This window comes from Saimiri boliviensis, chromosome 17 (assembly GCF_048565385.1).
Source record: "Saimiri boliviensis isolate mSaiBol1 chromosome 17, mSaiBol1.pri, whole genome shotgun sequence".
NCBI classification, from domain to species: Eukaryota; Metazoa; Chordata; class Mammalia; order Primates; family Cebidae; genus Saimiri; species Saimiri boliviensis.
The window spans coordinates 4,920,610-4,938,625 of NC_133465.1; the positions used below are offsets into that span (position 1 = coordinate 4,920,610).

Genomic DNA, 18,016 nt, shown 5'->3' on the forward strand with positions numbered 1-18,016 from the left:
AGGCTGTTGTGACCAAAAAAAAAAAAAAAGTCCACTAGATTAATCCTAACTGATAATTCAAGAATAAGCATGTTATTTCCTTCAAAAGTTTTAATCAGGTAACTTAAAAGAAACAGTAATTAAAAGGGATTGCTTCTGAGGAGCAAATCTATTAACTGGGACTCAGGATCACAGCTTTTCATTTTAAATCTTGGTAATCTGTTTGACTTCTTAAAACCATATCAATGTATATGGCTGGCCGGGAGAGGTGTCTCATGCCTGTAATCCCAGCACTTCAGGAGGCCGAGGCAGGCAGACTGCCTGAGTTCAGAAGTTCAAGACCAGCCTGGGCAACACAGCGAAATCCTGCCTCTACTAAAATTACACAAAATTAGCCAGGTGTGATGGCACCTCCCTGTAATCCTAGCTACTTGGGAGGCTGAGTCAGGAGAACTGCTTGAACCTGGAAGGTGGAAGTTGCAGTAAGCTGCGACTGCACCACTGCACTCCAACCTGGGCAACACAGTGCGACCTTGTCTCGAATGAATCAAAGAATGAATGAATGAACATGGCAGATATTGCTAACTGCCTACCCAATATCCATTTCCATTTCTTCTGTCTTTGGTATCTATCTAATATCTATTCCCCCTTTCTTCTTACTAACATAAACTTCATTTTGTTCAGAGCAGCTGTTTCCAAATAAAAGACATTTGTTTCTCTTACTATGGCCAAAAATATGTCAGCTAAAGTTTTCAGAAAATAATTTACTTTATGACTCTGGTACCACACCTTCTTATTTCCTCCCTTCCTTTCTCTTCCTGCCTGGAATCCGCTGTGAGATCTTGAGGTGCAACACCCGGGAGGACCATGAGGATGTAAAGATGGCACAGCAGAAAACTCTGGGGAACCCTGAATCCTTGATGACATTATTGAACACATATACCAGCAGTAAACTATCTACCTCCATACTCCTTGCTATTGAGAAAAATCAATCCCTACATAAGGCAAGTAGTTAATGTTTTTCTGTCATCTGCAGCTGACTGCATTCTGAACTTGTACAAATACCTTGTTAAAATAAAGGTTTATATAAATTTTCAAAGAGAAAAAAATGAAAGCACCTTTATTTATCCAGGCTTACCTACTCATCTAGTCTACTAAAACTAAAAACTCCAGGTGCACATGAAAAAAGATGCACATATATGAAATAATGAAAGATGGTACCTCAAAATGATTACAATCTCAACCAAATGTTCACTTCATATCCTCTCACATTTTTCAGGAAAATACTATAGTAAGTTCCTTTTAATTGTCTCTTCCCCACATCCCATCCTTCTTCCTACTGGTTCGTATCTCTCAAAGCCTCACTAACTCAATGACTACTAGGAACTTAATCTTTGGACAGACTACCTAAATCACAGAGAGGTATAGTAACCTGAAGCTTTTAACTGCCTCGGAAAAGGAGGTATCTATCAAAAGTTTTCTGTGCCTCTATCTGCAACTACTCTAATAATTAGTGTCATAAATTTGCTTAATTAATTGCTCAAGAAAATTATAAACTCTCCAAGAGTAAATGGTCTTATATGGAAAACACAAATATAAATTATTTTACTTAAAGGGAATTGAGAGATTGGGAATGAGAAGGGTTAACTTAATCCAAAACCTAATCACAGATCACTATCTTTAACAGGTGTTAATATTACTTAACTTTAACATCAGAGTGCTGTGCATTTATTTCCATGAGTACTAAAAAAAAAGAGAGAGATACTTCCATGCCTAAGTCTCTGCTTTAATCCCAAATTTTGTCTATCATCCCAAATCAAAATTTAGGCCACTGTATTAAAATGCAGCCTATTCCTACTGTAAAAAAATTCTTAAAGTGTGTAAAGGGAAAGGTAAAGTGGTTAAAAAAAAAAAAGAAGCCTGAAGATACCTAGTACTTTGTCAAAGATAACCTCCTGAATATGTCTGTATGATTTTAGCTTGTTTTATCCCACATTCTCTGTTAAGACACAAAAACAAATCTAAAGAAATATACGTCAGAATTTAAGATAGCTTACCTTTTATTTATAGGTTTTTCATCTTTTTCATAAGGCTTTACAAACCACTTGCCAATACGTACAAAATTCCTGTTCATTAAACACCGTTCCAAGAGATTGTGAACTGCTTTGAAAAGCAGAGTACGGCATTCATAGGAAAGTCCATTCTCCCACACTCCATCTTCTTCTTCTAAAAGATAAATGAAGAAAACAATAAGTAAAAGAGTGGCACTATATCTATTTAGAGCCCAGCAAGAAAGGTTACAGTTTAAATTCTGGATTAATCAACACTAGCTCACCCCAGAATATTAAGCTACAATCACTTTGACATATCTCTAGACATTATCAGGTTTCAAAGTTACTCCACAAAGAATAAAAGGTCTAAGTGCCATATATTCTATTAAACTACCTGAAAAGTATTTTTCCACCTTATAAAAAGGTAATAACATCATGAACACACTGAATTGGTTTCTGTATTAATGAAAAGGACACTTGTTTGTATAACCTGGAAAATATTAAACACACTCTATACTTATTATGCCAAATTTTAAGCTGGCTCAGTTGTTACTTTGTCCTAATTCCCCCAGTCATTCACTTGCCAAAAAAATTAGCCAGTTAATAATTAAAGTCAGAACTTTTCATGTCCATAAGCATTCTAATCCAAGACTCCACTATAAAACTAAGAGATGAATAAAAAGGAAGCTGTTGGCACAGAGCCTAACAAACAGTGCACTATCAGCCACCTTAGGTCTCATTTCAACCAAATGATTCCCATGATTATTATTCAGTATAGGATCCTTTACTTGGGGGAGAAATTTTAAAATTTAAAGACTTAAATTGTAAATGGCACTTCTGTCATATAAAATTACAACTATCTTCACTAACTATATAGTTTCAATTTTGCCAGCAAATCTATTAATCATTCCAAGTTAATTTACCAAAAAAAAAACATTAATATAGTCATTTTGAGATAAATCTGGGTGTGGGTCAGAAAAAAAATTTTTGGACTCTATCCATTTCATATTGGTCACAAAGCATCCAATAAATCCTGCTACAAATGATGATACCACTTCAGCATTTTAACTTTCATTACAAGATTTTAAATTGCTTAGTCCAAATGTAATTAACTATCCTTCTAGAGCCTATATGCCCTTCATAAACACTTTATAAATATGAGCCATCCATGTTCAATTTTTAAGTAAAAATAAAAGACAAACCTTTCTCAATTTGACACCAAAAATGCATACACTATGCCCATAGAAAAAATAAGACAAAATATGGGCTTTTGAATAAAAGTCGAGACATGTAGTAAGAGTCACACATGCTTTATATGTGCAACTTATACAACAAATGGGTAGAATAAGCATTACCTAAAAAGCATAACGAAAGTGGACTTTAACTGCACTAGAAATTCTGTGCTACTACTACAAAGGCTAACGTTATGTTTTTTCCTAAATGATAGTCAGGTCTTTCAAAGCAACTATTTTTTTTTTTTAAATAAGCTTTTAAATAAGCTTTATGATGGCTCACGCCTGTAATCCCAGTACTTTGGGAGGCTGAGGCAGGCAGATCACCTGAGGTCAGGAGTTTGAGATCAGTCTCGCCACCGTGGTGAAACCTCATTTCCACTACAAATACAGAAATTAGCCAGGAGTGATCATGCAGCCCTGTAATCCCAGGTACTCGGGAGGCTGAGGTGGGAGAATCACTTAAACCTGGGAGGCAGAGGTTACAGTGAGCAAAGATTATGCCACTGTACTCCAGCCTGGGACAAAGCGAGACTCAGTCTCAAAAAAAAAAAAAAAGGTAAGCTTAGGGAAAAAAAAAGTGGAATAAGCTTTAGAAAATGACGATATTTCAGAATAGGAATAACTTTTTAAGTCATTAATATTATTCTTAAATATTAAATAGGAAAACTTCACATTCGATTATATCAGAGACACCCTTATCTACTTCCATTTAAAACCAAAACATTTACGGGTTTCACTTTATTAAAGAAAGTCTTAGGCTAGGAGAAGAGACAAGTGGTACAAAGTGACTTCCCTTATTTAAAAGTTCTAGATCACAAGCATATTTGTGAGTCGATGACAAAAAAAGAGAAAATAATCTTTCTCAGTTGGTCTGCTTTCAATTTAATGAGGTCCTACAATTTCAAACTTAAGTAGCTACATTAAGACTTTTACCTCAAATTATGAGTCTATGACTACTAGAATATACATGTTCTTAATTCCAGTAGAATTATGTAAGGAATATCTCCCAATTCTTCACCTCTTTATAATCAATTTAGTATCTTTTATTTTTATTAGCTTTTATTTCAAAATCCCTACCTTCCGATGGTTATAACACTTGTTCTACATACGAAGCCATTACCAAAATCTTTTTCCTAACTACTTGTAAGTGTTAAAGCATCAAAGACCCAAGACAGTTACCATTTATAAGTATCGAAGTTGTAGAGTTGCTATAAACTTCAAATAAACCATTTGAAGACACAGTTACCATTTATAAGTTGTACAGTTGCTATAAATTTCAAGTAAATTATTCACTTAAAACTAGAGAATGACTTTGCCTTCCTTCTTCCTAAAACAGTAAATAAATCTTGACCAGACGCGGTGGCTCACACCTGTAATCCCAGCACATTAGGAGGCTGAGTCAAATGGATCACTGGAGGCCAGGAGTTTGAGACCAGCCTGGCCAACATGGTAAACCCTAGTCTTTACTAAAAACATAAAAATTAGCTGGAAGTGGTGGTGCATGCCCGTAATCCCAGCTACTCAGGAGGCTGAGGGACAAGAATCACTTGAGCCTGAGAGGTGGAAGTTACAGTGAGCCGAGATCGTTGGGCAACACAGCAAGACTCTGCCTCAAAAAAAAAGAAAAAGAAAAAAATTTGCAATAGTAAAAGCTAAAACACATTAATTTATAAATTTTCCCATGAAATTCTAAAAAGTTATAGTATTTTTTAAAATCTATAAATGATTTAAGAATACTGAATGTGAGGTCACGTGCAGTGGCTCATGCCTGTAATCCGAGCACTTTAGGAGGCCAAGGCAAGAGGATCATCCGAGGTCAGGAGTTCAAGACCAGCCTGGCCAACATGGTGAAACCCCATCTCTACTAAAAATACAAAAATCAGTCAGGTGTCGTGGCATGCACCTGTAGTCCCAGCTACCTGGGAGGCTGAGGTAGGAGAATCACTTGAACCAGGAGGCGGAGGCTGCAGTAAACCAAGATCATGCCACTGCACTCCAGCTTGGTGACAGAGCAAGACTCCATCTCAAAAAAAAAAGAAAGAATACTGAATATGGTTTAGAAAAGTCATCAGTATTAATCTTCAAGCATTTCTCCCTCATTATTCTAATACTTTCAGAGGAGGTAGGCATCTTACGTCCCTAAATGCCCACAATTCTCATTAACACTAAGTGAGACATTAAATGTGAGACATTTAGTGTCTCATTTAACACATAAAACAAACAAGTAGACACCACCTGTTGTGGTTTTCTAACTCCAACATCTGAAGTATATCTTCATCTATATGGCAAGCAACTAAGCAACCATTACACTAAAGTAATATAATTTCATATTTCGTTGCTGAGAAATATGAGAATAAGTCCTAATAACACTCAATAAAAAGTCTGAAGGTTTTTGGTTTTGTTGGGAATCATTTAGAATCAAAAGGCCTACTAAGCCAAGCTTCTAATATTCTGACAATAACCACAATAAAAGTACTTTCTATATGTTGTATTCAGACAGGGAAAGTGAAATGATACAACCAACCCATCCGACACATAGTGATATGTACTACTTACACTAATTAAAACAAGTTCTTGAATCTCAACACTAGCATTATAATAGGGAGGTGTGGGAGAAGAGAACACTCAGCAAATCTTTACTTACCTCTTTTGAACTTAACGACAGTCTAATTGAAAAAGTCTGCTTAATCTATTTAAATACTTTCCTCCTCTAGCCAGGTGCAGTGAGTAACTCATGCCTGTAATCCCAGCTACTTGGGAAGCTAAGACAGAAGGATCACTTGAGGCCAGGAGTTCAAGACTAACCTGGCAACATAGGTTAGTCTTGAACTCCTGGATTATATTTGCTTGGATTATAAAAAACCTTATTCTTAGTTAGTGGGTCACAGTGGCACATGCCTGTAGTCCCAGCTGCTGGGGAAGCTGAGGTAGGAGAATTGCTTGAGTCCAGGATTTGGAGGCTACAGTGAGCTATGAAAAGTTTCAACTCTGCATTCTTAGTACTTTTCTGTTACTATTAGCATTACAGTTCTTAATCACTGGTGTTTTTTGAAATTTTTATAGAGTATTTATTAGAAGAAAACATAAAAGCACAAATGCTAAATCTGATTACCGTATTTTTTTCCTGAAGATACAGATTACAGTGGTGCCAAAGTATGTGATAGGTCATCAAAATAATTCTCTATCAATGAGAAAAAAAAAAAAAGCAGATATACCCTGCACTAAATATTTTTCTCAAAACTGACAGCTTTAAATATCTCCATAGGGAAGAGCTGGTAAAGAGGGAATCTCCTATGTCATTTTGCTAAACTATTAAAGTGTAACATACGCTAATGAATAATGGCTCAAAAATTAACATGGTAGAAAATACCACATATTTCCTGAAAAAATAAAAAGAAATGTCTAAATGCTAGATCAGTATTTTTTCTGAATAATCATTAATAACCCATAAATTCAAAAAATATACTGAGAGCCTTAAGTTGGCTGCATCATTATCTATGGCAAAACTTGAAAAACTCATTTAAAAACAGCCTAGTATGTTATGCTTAACCTGAAAACTTAGAAGATACCCTTGATCAAAAAGAACAGTATGCAGAAGAAATACAGCAAATGAAGTTGTCACCTAGAAGACTAGCCAATTTTAAGAGTTGGGTCACATCACAAGTAAATTTTACAGCAGCAGAAATGAATTACTCTCTTTAGACTACCTGGGGCACAAAACAATGTTTTAGTTTAGCTAGGACTAGATTCCTACACCTGGCTGCTGTTTATCTATTTGTCAATTCTATTAACAGCTGTCGTTTAAGGTTAAAGTCCACTATAGTTAATATCCTTCAATAAAAACATCCAAGATTAAATTCAGAACAACAGTCCATTTAGTTTGAGCACAATTCATTATGATGAAATTCTGGTATAGTGACACTATCTGGACATGTTACTAAAACTCACTTTACAGACCTCAGGAGCCAGGAAAAAGAACAAATATTTTTAGCCCTGAGGTGTTTTTTTTTTTTTTTAGTTCACAAGGTATCAGTTTTCTCAAGGAGTCTCATCATAGTCTAACTTGCTATGATTTTCTTAAGATGACAAACGGGAGAGGACGCAGTTTTTGCTTTTATTTTTATTTAAATGGAAAGAATAAAAGCAATGACAGCAATCGAATTCCAACAAGGTTAGAACACAGAATAAAAATACACAGAAAACTCTCCTTCAAGAACACACTAATGAAAATGAAACAATCTGGCTCTGAAGCAAATTAACAGTACACTTAAAAGTACCGGTCCTACCCACTATCGAGATTTTTGACCAAAGGGACTAAGCTAAGATTTTCCCATCACCAATTTTATACCCATCACCCACTATTACACAACCACTAAACAAAGTCAGCTACAAAATTTAATTTTTTTAAAAAAGGCTGTAACCAGAAAGGAGTTTTATTCCTAATCCTCTTTGTATCAAAACATATCGACGCTGATTCAACTATCCATTATCCTATAGAGGATAAAGCAAAAAGCAAAAAAGTAATCCATGTTTAGCTTTGGAATTCAAGAGATTTTTAAACAAATATCCTTCTGGAATGTTATGGTTAGGTTAATATTAGTTAGCACAAATCCTGATCCAAAAATCACCCAGCCTTTGCAAATTACTTTGCTCAATAGTATTGACTTACTGCTACAAAATGAGTAACTGAGTTTAAAGTATATATTAAATCAGATTTGATTTGCTGTAACTGATCTTTGCCAGTTAGCAATAAAATCAGTTTACATTATATTTCTACACATCAGCTAAACTTGAAAAGAAGGTAACCTAAACAAGTGCTAAGTGACGTAAGAGAGACTGAAATTTACAATGCACTATGGAATCTGCGCAGACTCTTCACAACTGCCTAAATCATCAAACAAACCCAAGGAAAGTTTGAGAAACTGTCACAGTCCAGCAAAGCCCAAGGAAACATGACAATTAAATGTAATATGGGTATCTTAGATGGAATCCTAGGGAAAAAAGGGCAATTAGGCAAAAAAAAAAAAAAAAAGGAAATTCGAGTATACACTTTCATTAACAATAAAGTATCAATACTGGTTCATTAAAGTTTATTTTTTAAAATACACTGCATGACACAAAGGAGCTAACGAGGTTAAACAAAGGCAATTCTGTATTTTTGTTATTGAATATTCCAGTTAAGAAAACTGAAAATTATAATCTTTGAAAAAAGGAATGCTTTCCCTCTTCCCCACTACCAAGAAAAACAAGGGCAATATTATCACCATAATAAAAACCACTTCAGTAACAAGATGTAGTGGGTGCTGAACCAAACAGAAGGACACTGCCTGTGAAGAGCAGGCTCAAGCTAAATTAACCAGCTTTTTAGCTACCACCTGGGTCCTTCCGGTTCCCCTTTCCTCAGTGCTACACCTCTTGGAACTCAGGACTGCCTCCAGCAGCTGATGCTACCCTGTAGTGTCCAGCTGCTCTCTTCTCAGGGGAGCTTAAAAGAAGGAAATAGAGTGCCACAGATGGGAAGAAATGAAAAAGGGGTTAGCTTGAGAGACAGAGGCAGACTAATTACCCCAAGAGGGAGGCAGACGCTTTCCCCAGAGCAAAGAAAAGGGCAAGACAAATATATTCCATCTGAAAAGACCTTATTATTCTTTAAGGTATCTCTGATTTAAGTAACAACATTCTAAAGTAAATAACAGATTTTTAAAGAAAGCTAAAACATTATATAAATACTACTGACTATGCAAACTAAAATAGTACAGGACAGGCTTTGGAAGAGTAAATATGATCACATACCACTCCTAATTGTATTTCAGTTTACTATTTCAATCACTTCCACGCTGATAAATTTTTAAAAGTTATTTATAGCCGACAGCAGTGGCTCATGCCTGTAATCCTAGCGCTTTGGGAGGCCGAGGCAGGTGGACTGCCTGAGCTCAGAAGTTCAAGACCAGCCTGAGGAAACACGGTAAAACTCCATCTCTACTAAAAATACAAAAACTTAACCAGGCGTGGTGGCATGCACCTATAATCCCAGCTACTTGGGGGGCTGAGACCGGAGAATCACTTAAACCCGGGAGGTGGAGGTTGCAGTGAGCCAAGATCACACCATTACACTTCAGCCTGGGTGACAAAGCGAGACTCCTTCTCAAAAGAAAAAAAAAGTTATACTGGCCAGGCACAGTGGCTCACGCCTGTAACCCCAGCACTTTGGGAGGCTAAGACAGATGGATCATGAGGTCAGGAGATCAAGATCATGCTGGCTAACACAGTGAAACCCCATCTCTACTAAATACACAAAAAATTAGCCAGGCGTGATGGCACGTGCCGGCAGTCTCAGCTACTTGGGAGGCTGAGGCAGGAGAATCACTTCCAAAAGGTGGAAGTTGCAGTAAGCCAAGATCGCACCACCACACTCCAGCCTGGGTAACAGAGCGAGACTCTGCCTCAAGAAAAAAAAAAGGAATTTACTATTCGATAGCATTCAGTAAAATCTGACAGCAGTTAAAACCCAACCTCCCAAAATTTCTTTTTTTGAGACTGAGTCTCACTCTGTAGCCCAGGCTGGAGTGCAGTGGCACAATCTCGGCTCACTGCAACCTCCGCCTCTCGAGTCCCAGTTCAAGCAATTCTCCTGCCTCAGCCTCTCGAGTAGCTGGGATTATAGGCATGTGCCACTATGCCCAACTAATTTTTGTAATTTTAGTACAGATGGTGTTTCACCATGTCGGCCAGGCTGGTCTTGAACTCCTGACTTTATGATCTGCCTGCCTCGGCCTCCCAAAGCGTCGGGATTACACCGTGCTAGACCCCAAAATTACTTTCATTCATGTTCACAATCACCATCTATTTCAAAGATACAAGTAACTACCATTTTTGAAAACTATGCTAAAAACCAAAGCTAAAAATGTTTAAGACATTTTTCTTAAATGTCTTAAAGAAAGACTTTTCTTTCTTTAAGAAAGAAACCTAGTTTCAGTAGAGAAAACGTATCTGACTGGTAACACGAAACCTAGAAAAAAAACTCAACTGTTTTAACAATTTACATCAAAGTGCTCACATCTAACTTTAATAGCCTTTTAACTTTCGCAATATTATTCTAGTATTGTAAAACTAGGCCAGGTGCAGTGGCTCACATCTGTTATCCCAGTACTTTAGGAGGCCGAGATGGGAAGACCACTTGAGGCCAGGCGTTCAAAACAAGCCTGGTCAACACAGCAAGACCCCATCTCCACTTAAAAAGAAAAGAAAGAAAGAAAGAAAGAAAGAAAAAAATCAAACATTACATATCTCTTAAAATTATCTTTCAGTCTACAAAGTGTATTTCATGGAATTTTAAAAAAAGATGTGTTTAGTCTGCTTAGATGCTCTGTCAACTTTAAGAAGACCAAAAGCCCCTAAAAGTCAGTATTATATAGCTTTTTCAATGTTTTATCAACAAGTATAGTTTATCAATAGTTTACAGTTTTTCAACAATGTTATACAGTCTCCAAACATTCTGGTAAGGTGATTTTTATGAGCACTTAATGATTAGAACAACTCAAATACTATATCCAAGTCAATGAAAGAAAAAGGAAGCTGGGGGGCTTAGCTTTTGGCATGACGATTACAAAGCATCGTCTATGCTAAAACCACTATACATACGTACATCATATGCATGTACATATATATGTAAACACAAACACATCATTTTATACATTTAGAACTACTTGGAACACACAGAACTAAGGACTCTGCGGGAGGCATCTTAGCAGAAAAACTACGTAAGCTGGAAACCTTTCTTAAAGAATTGCAATCACTCTAAAAAATAACAACACTGGAGAGTGTGTTCATTAGAATGTAAAAAGCAATTATCAAAACAAATGTAACAAATACAATCCTACATAAATGTTGATCTTACTAAGTACCAGTTCAAGATACAGACACCTAGGAATACATTCTATCCAAAAATAAAAGAGATGCTGTAGTAAAATGGACAATAATAGAAACTTCAGAGTACTCAATTTCAAATAAGAACTTTAAAAAAATTATCTAGACATCCAATCATAAACTATCTTACTGAAGTCTTTGGTATCATATAACATAGAACTAATCATTTACATTCCTATTATCTAAGATTCAGTTAATACTGACTTTGACAGTTTAAAGCTTCAGTAATTATATAAAAAGCTATAGTTTCTCTTTCTAAAGTAGCATTTGGTCCTAAAAGTCAAGAAAATAAGGAAGTAATCACATTGATTTGCTCACAATAAAACTGTTTGTGTAACCTTTTAGATTATGATCCCACATCCTATAAAAGCTAAACAAGTTGGCACTTGTCTCTTATTATGTTTGACAGAACAGTGTATGAGTCACTTTCCAAAAATAACTAAATTAACATATGCCTTCATATGTTAATCAAACACAAATGACAGTAACAAAATACTTTTATGCCTTAAAACACACACACACACACACACACACACACACAGAGAGAGAGAGAGAGAGAGAGAGAGAGAGAGAGAGAGAGAGAGAGAGGATACATTTCCAGCACTTTTAGAATTATCTGCCTATTCATGCAAAAGACTCAACTTCAGCAGTGGCTGAAGTGACTCAAAAGTTACATTTGGCTTCAAAACTATTACATGACTTCCTTAGGACTTTGTTTCCTGATTCCACTTCTTCAGATTAATATAACATGCCTCCCTTGGGCCCTAACTACCTGTGAGGAATTAAGAAGGAAGAGGGGTGGTGGAAGGAGAAAGTCATTCAAGCATTAAAAACCCAGGTATAACATGGATAATATAAGTAAAATAAAATAATCATGGTGAAATATGAAGCTGAATTTTTATCTGGCCTCCTACCTCAGTGTCCCACAAAAACAAACAAACTGAATTTGTAACACAAATGATATTGTGGGAGAACTATACAATGCTGCTATATCATTAGAACGGTAAGTTGCTTTCACCTGCTAAGTCATGGTGAATAAGGTCAGCAAAATTGGGGTCTTCACCCCACCAAAATATCCACAATTCTCTTCTTCCAGGTCTTTGATCTCGCCGCCAAACACCAAGTACATCTGCCTTAAGGCAGCGACTAAAACTGCTCAAAATGGGGTCTTCTTCTGTCACAGGAAACAGAATAGGGGCAGAAGTTGGGCCTTGCCATACATATCTTTTCCATTTAATTCCCGTCAAGTCAGCCTGAAGGAAAGAAAGCATGATGTTTTATTATTGCACATTCACTGAAGTCAAAAGTACTCAATATGTCTTTTATTTCATTAAGGCATTACAATTTTTCAATGTATGCTAGAGATATCGAATGCAAATTAGGACAAAAAAAGATTTTATAATTCAACAACCAAGAATTTTAGGGAAAAGAATCGTGTTAAAAATTAACAAACACCACCATGTCACTGATTAAAAAGCAAATATGTACCCCAGTAGAGACAAAAGAAACTGAATGAAGTTAAACATAACATACACTTCAATATGTACACAGAACATACATTTTTCTCTGCCCTAACTGGTCACATTTGTTCATTGGTGTGAAACTTTTAACTAAGAATCAATGATTAAAGACCCTATCGTGGGTTTTTATTCCACATTTACAGAAGAAATGTCTCTAATAAAAAGACATCTAAACAAGTCCTGAAAAAAATTCGTGATAATTCTTCATACACCCAATCGGAAAAGTCAAATCGCCGCTCACAAAGAACAGTGAGATTTGTGCTATTCTATCTTCAAAGAACCTGATCCTAAAAGTACCAAAAATAGACTGAGTTGGATAAGATAGAAATATAAAACCCGGCGTATGTCTTACTATATGTGAAAAGATGCTGATTAACGGACATTGAAAAGAAAAACTTATTGTAGAAGAGTATTAAAGATCTCAACTTAGCATCTGGAAAGAAATTCGACAAGAGGAATTCAATAATTATTTAATCTAACTTAAAAGAGCAAAGCATAAGGTGCCAAAAATGAAACTGCTGATACATGACTGGCAGTTTACACTTGCCAACTAGTTGTGCTCCGCCCACTTGACTCACTTACCTATCATATACTCTTTTAATACTTCTCATAGCACAAGGGAGAAAATGAAAAAATAAAGTCACCCAAACTTAAAGTCATTGATGAAGCTCAGCTACTGTCCCATACAGGACAAGTTATTTGCAACAGTTGGTACTTTTGAAAGTCGTAACTGTAGGATGTTACCAGACCCGAGCTAACCTACACAATGGTCATCCCTACATCCAGCTTCCCCCGACTTTCCATTTCAATCAAACAAGGAGCAGCCTGTTCAAAACATTCTAAAAAAGCAAGCAAACCACAATAAATAGAGAAACAGTGCAAAATCACAGCACCTCGTCCATCAGCCCCCTCCACTCTCACAAAAATACTGTGTTCCAATAAAAGCAAGATGGCTAGAAATTGTCAAAAATGGCAAACTGTTTTCAAAGTTTAAAAAGAAAACATGAAATGGCACCTACTGGTTTTTACAGAGAGATCTGAAGTCACCCAAAGAAGAAACTAATCTTGCCTTAGCTTGACTTATACCGAAAAAAAAAAAAAAAAAAAAAAGTAAAACGAAGAAAACGAAGACAGGTTTCTAGGGCATAAGTTCTGGGGTCCTATTTACATGGGGAAACCAAATTACCAGGGTGAGACTTAAAGGCAGTGGGGAGCAGGGGCAATAATGGAAAGCGTGAGGCAGGGATACAGCACGGGGCCAATAAGGAAAAAAGCAACAGTTAAGCAAGACGGAGGGAAAGGTTAGCGTCCTGCCAGGTCAGGAGGAGCCCAAGTTGAGGACGAGACTACGATGAGAGTCCGAAACAAGACGAGAAAAAAAATGCCAGCACTCCCCCAACAGAGCCCGGCACTGCGGGCGAGCGAACGCCGTCTCCCGGGGTTGCCCGCGGAGCTTCGCAGGGCGCCGGCTCCGGCTGGGCCTCGCCCGGGGACTCGGGCATCTGGACCCGACCCGGCCCCCTCCCCCACGGCCCGGGGCGCACCTCGCGGCCCCCTCCCCCGGCGCCCGCCGGCCCCGCCACTCACCAGGCAGAAGAGGTTACAGTGACAATCTTCCAGGCTGGCCCCGTTCGGCACGAAGGAGGCACTCATCGTCCCTCACAGCAGCCGCCGCCGGCGCCACAACCCACCATCCGCCATTACCGCCGCCTCCGACCAGAGAGAGAAACACAGACACCGGGGAGGGCGGGGGGGGGGTAGTGGCTGGGGGGGCGGTGGAAGAGGAGGCCGCCGGGCCGCCCGCCCTCCCCACCCACCCCCCGCCGCCGCCGCCGCCGCCGCCGCCGCCGCCGCCGGGAGCAGCCCCCGCCGCCCGGCCGGCACCCAGCCGCCCGGGGCCGAGGGCCGGAGGCGGGAGGGCCGCGCCGCGCTCGCCCGGCGGGCCGGACTGCGGAGCCCGCGGACGCTCGTCCCTCTCTGCGGGACGGATGGGATGTGTGCCCCTCCCGCAGGAAAATAATAAATGACACAAAAAATAATCAAAATCGAGTCCGAGACGGCAGAGCCCAAGCCCCGGAGGGTTCTCCCGGGCGGGAAGGGCGAGAGCCGGGAGAGCCGCGCAGGCCCCCGGCCCGGCGGCGGCGGCGGCGGCGTCCTCAAGCCCGGAGTCTCCTCGGCGGCGGCGGTGGCGGCGGCGTCCGCGGGCTCACACCATTCTCTGGCTCTGTCTTCCTGCCGTCCCCGAGCCGAGCCGGCCTAACGTCTGCCCTCCTGCGGCCTCACCGCCTGGACGCCGTAGTCTCCCCCATTTTGTGAGCCCAGCGGGCGGTGTTTTTCCCCCTTTAATCCGAATTCACGGGTTTTCCCTTCGCTTTAATGGCGGCCACAGGGACCAGCTCGCCCTCTCTGCTCGCCCATTGGCCGCCGTGAGGTCACGTGGGCCCGGACTCCGTGGGGAGGGGGAGAGAGGAGCGAGCGAGGGAGCGCCGGGAAGCTTTCGGCCGAGGCGGTGAGCCCCGGGGACGGGGCAGCCGGCGGGCGGCGACCAACACAGCGCCATCTGCCGGGCGCCCCGGGCAGTGCCAAATGACCCGGAGCCCTGGCCCTGTATTTGCGAGGAAATTGACAGTCCGGGAAGGTTCATTTCACAAATCAATGAGGATTACGTAGAAATCAGTTTGAGTTCTTTGGAAGAGAAAGTGTTGGCAAAAATTCCAAGACATTCTCATTTATTTCGCGAGGCTGCTGGGGTGCCGCGCGAACCTCTGGACTTTGGGAGTCAGACGATCTGGATGGGGACAAGACTCAGCCACCTTCAAGTTGTGATAGGAAGATAGAAACTTAAGAAACAAAATATTGCCCTGTAGTGAATAGGCTGGGAATCAGAGCCGTACTGCCTGGGTTCCACGCTTGAGCAAGTCACTTCCTGCTCTGTGTCTGTGTCTTCATCTGCAAAACGGGGAAAACATACCCCTTACCCCGCAGGCTTACTGTGATAAGTTAATACAAATTAAGCAGGTTGCCCAGTGCCCTGCACAGATAAGCATTGTTAAGAGTTAACTATTATTGTTGTCATCATTACCTCATATAGTTATTGTGAGGAGCAGAACTAGTGCATGCAAAGGTCTCACTACTTGTTTTTCTTTACTTGTGTCTTTCTAGTGCCTAAAAAAAGGTCCTAGCACACAGTAGGTGCTTGATATTTGTATATTTACAAATGACTGGGTGTTAAGAAGTAAGAACCAAGCCAAAGGTTCCCTCTCTTTCCCATAAAACACCCAGTGCTTGGCTGGGTTACATTTCAATATAAGAGTTCAAGACAGTTTCTCTGAGGGTTGTAGGACTACAAGAAACAAAGAAGAAGAAAAATATGATTCAGAAACTAGAAACATCGGTGAGTTAGATCTTTAAGTATTACAGATAATTTTAAGTATTTCGGATACATAATTATGTATTATGTATTACAGATACATAATTGTATCTGTAAAATGAATGGTAAACTCTTCTGTATCACTTCTTCAGTCATAAAATGAAACAAAGTTCTCATTCATCCATTTGTTCGTCTGTGGTGGTGAAGAGCCCAGATCTGAAGCCCAAAGCCTGGAGAAAAAGTTCTGCCCCTCACTACTTAGCCTTAGATCAAATTTGACCTTAGATCAAATTAATTTCTCTTACTCTCAGTTATTGTAAAATGAGGGTAATAAAAGTACTTTTCTCCTAAAGTGCCTGGTGAACGAAACAATGTAGATACAGTGCTTGCCACAGCAGTGCTTACTTAATGTTAATTATTAATATAATTTTTTAAAAAAATTATTGAGAACCTGCTGGCTCTGAGTGTGTTCTTGCTCTAGGCGTAGGATATAAATAGGAATAAGATACCCGCCTGTCCCTCAAGATTCCTGAAGAGAGGTACTAAAGGAAACATTTTCTACAGAATAAGGTAAAATACAACGGGGCAATTGCTTGAATGAGGTGTGTATCTACTAGGCCACAATAAGAGCACCGGAAGAAGAGCATCAAAGTCAGAGAAGGCGTCATAAAGTAGGTAGCATTTGAAATCAGATTTGAAGGAAAAAATGAGTTCTTATAAAGCCCTCTGAAGCAATGAAATCTTATTAAACCTAATTCAAACCCAAAGTCCACATATCTAAGTCAATTATGCAACCAGGACTCATTCAATCCAGGAGCTGAAATCAACTTTATAACTGAGTGCCAGCACCAGGAGACAGCAATCCCCAGATCCAATGAGGTAAGGGCTCCTCTACTCATTTCCCTTTCCCTGAGAGACTGCTCCGATCTTTGTTCCACTGCTTTCCTCAGGCTGAAACGCCTTCCTCGACCTCACATCTACAGGGGTCTCCATTCTCCAAAGTGTTGCCCTCCCATTGCCTGGACCCCCTGACTTAAGCACCATCCTTAGGACTCCAGTGGCAGGTAGAATATACTCAAAACCTACCAGGTAGGAAGTAACATTTGATTTACTTTTCTGTTTGAATGTCAATCTTTTCAAAAAGAAGGGGGAGACAGGGAGACAGAAGTGAAGAAAGGAGGAAGACCCAGAAGAAAAAGTCTGACGAAGGATCGCAGAAGGGAGCAGGAGAGACAGAGAGACAGGAATAAGAGAATAGAGAAGCAGAGTGGAATAGAGGGAGATCCCGGTTGTGAGGGGAATGGAATCATGGGGAGGAGGGAAAGAGAAGAAATAAATATTTTCAGCCCACAAAGAATATATTAGTAACCACTTACGTTCTGTAAAAATGACATTTTGTGTGATTTAAAGAGTAATTTATCGACTTTGGGTGATGATGATGTGTCCAGGTAGGTTCATCAGTTGTGGCAAACGTACCATTTTGGTGGGAGATATTGATCATGAGGGAGGCTATGCATGTGTTGGGGCAGGAGTTACATGGGATTTTTAGGAAGAAATGGAAATAAATAAAAATGTTACACACACATTGTTGGCCAGGCACGATGGCTCATGCCTGTAATCCCAGCACTTTAGAAAGCCGAGGCAGGTGGATCACCTGAGTTCAGGAGTTCAAGACCAGCCTGGCCAATATGGTGAAACCCTGTCTTTACTAAAAAATACAAAAATTAGCCGGGCGTGGTGGCAGGTACCTGTAATCCCAGCTACTCCAGAGGCTGATGCAGGAGAATCCACTGAACCTGGGAAGTGGAAGTTGCAGTGAGCCGAGATCCTGCCACTACACTCCAGCCTGGGCAACAGACGGAGACTCTGTCTCAAAATAAGTAAATAAAAACATTACACACACATTGTCAAAAGTTTGGCAGATACATAAAAGCA

At 39.7% G+C, this 18,016-nt stretch overlaps 1 protein-coding gene across 2 annotated transcripts in view; it reads right to left on the bottom strand.

Moving 5' to 3' along the window:
* MED13 (mediator complex subunit 13) overlaps nt 1-14,488 on the bottom strand; it is a 121,383-nt gene extending 106,895 nt beyond the window's left edge. Inside the window, exons 1-3 of one of the 2 annotated variants that reach the window (XM_039476325.2) lie at nt 14,299-14,488; nt 12,210-12,444; nt 2,037-2,205 (exon numbers count right to left, since the gene is read on the bottom strand). In XM_039476325.2, coding sequence (XP_039332259.2) covers nt 2,037-2,205; nt 12,210-12,444; nt 14,299-14,364 — 470 coding nt within the window. In that variant the 5' untranslated portion in view covers nt 14,365-14,488. Of the gene's footprint in view, nt 1-2,036; nt 2,206-12,209; nt 12,445-14,298 lie in introns of those variants that run through there. The other variant, XM_074388069.1, reaches the window with a different exon arrangement.
* Between the last annotated feature and the right edge of the window lie 3,528 nt (nt 14,489-18,016).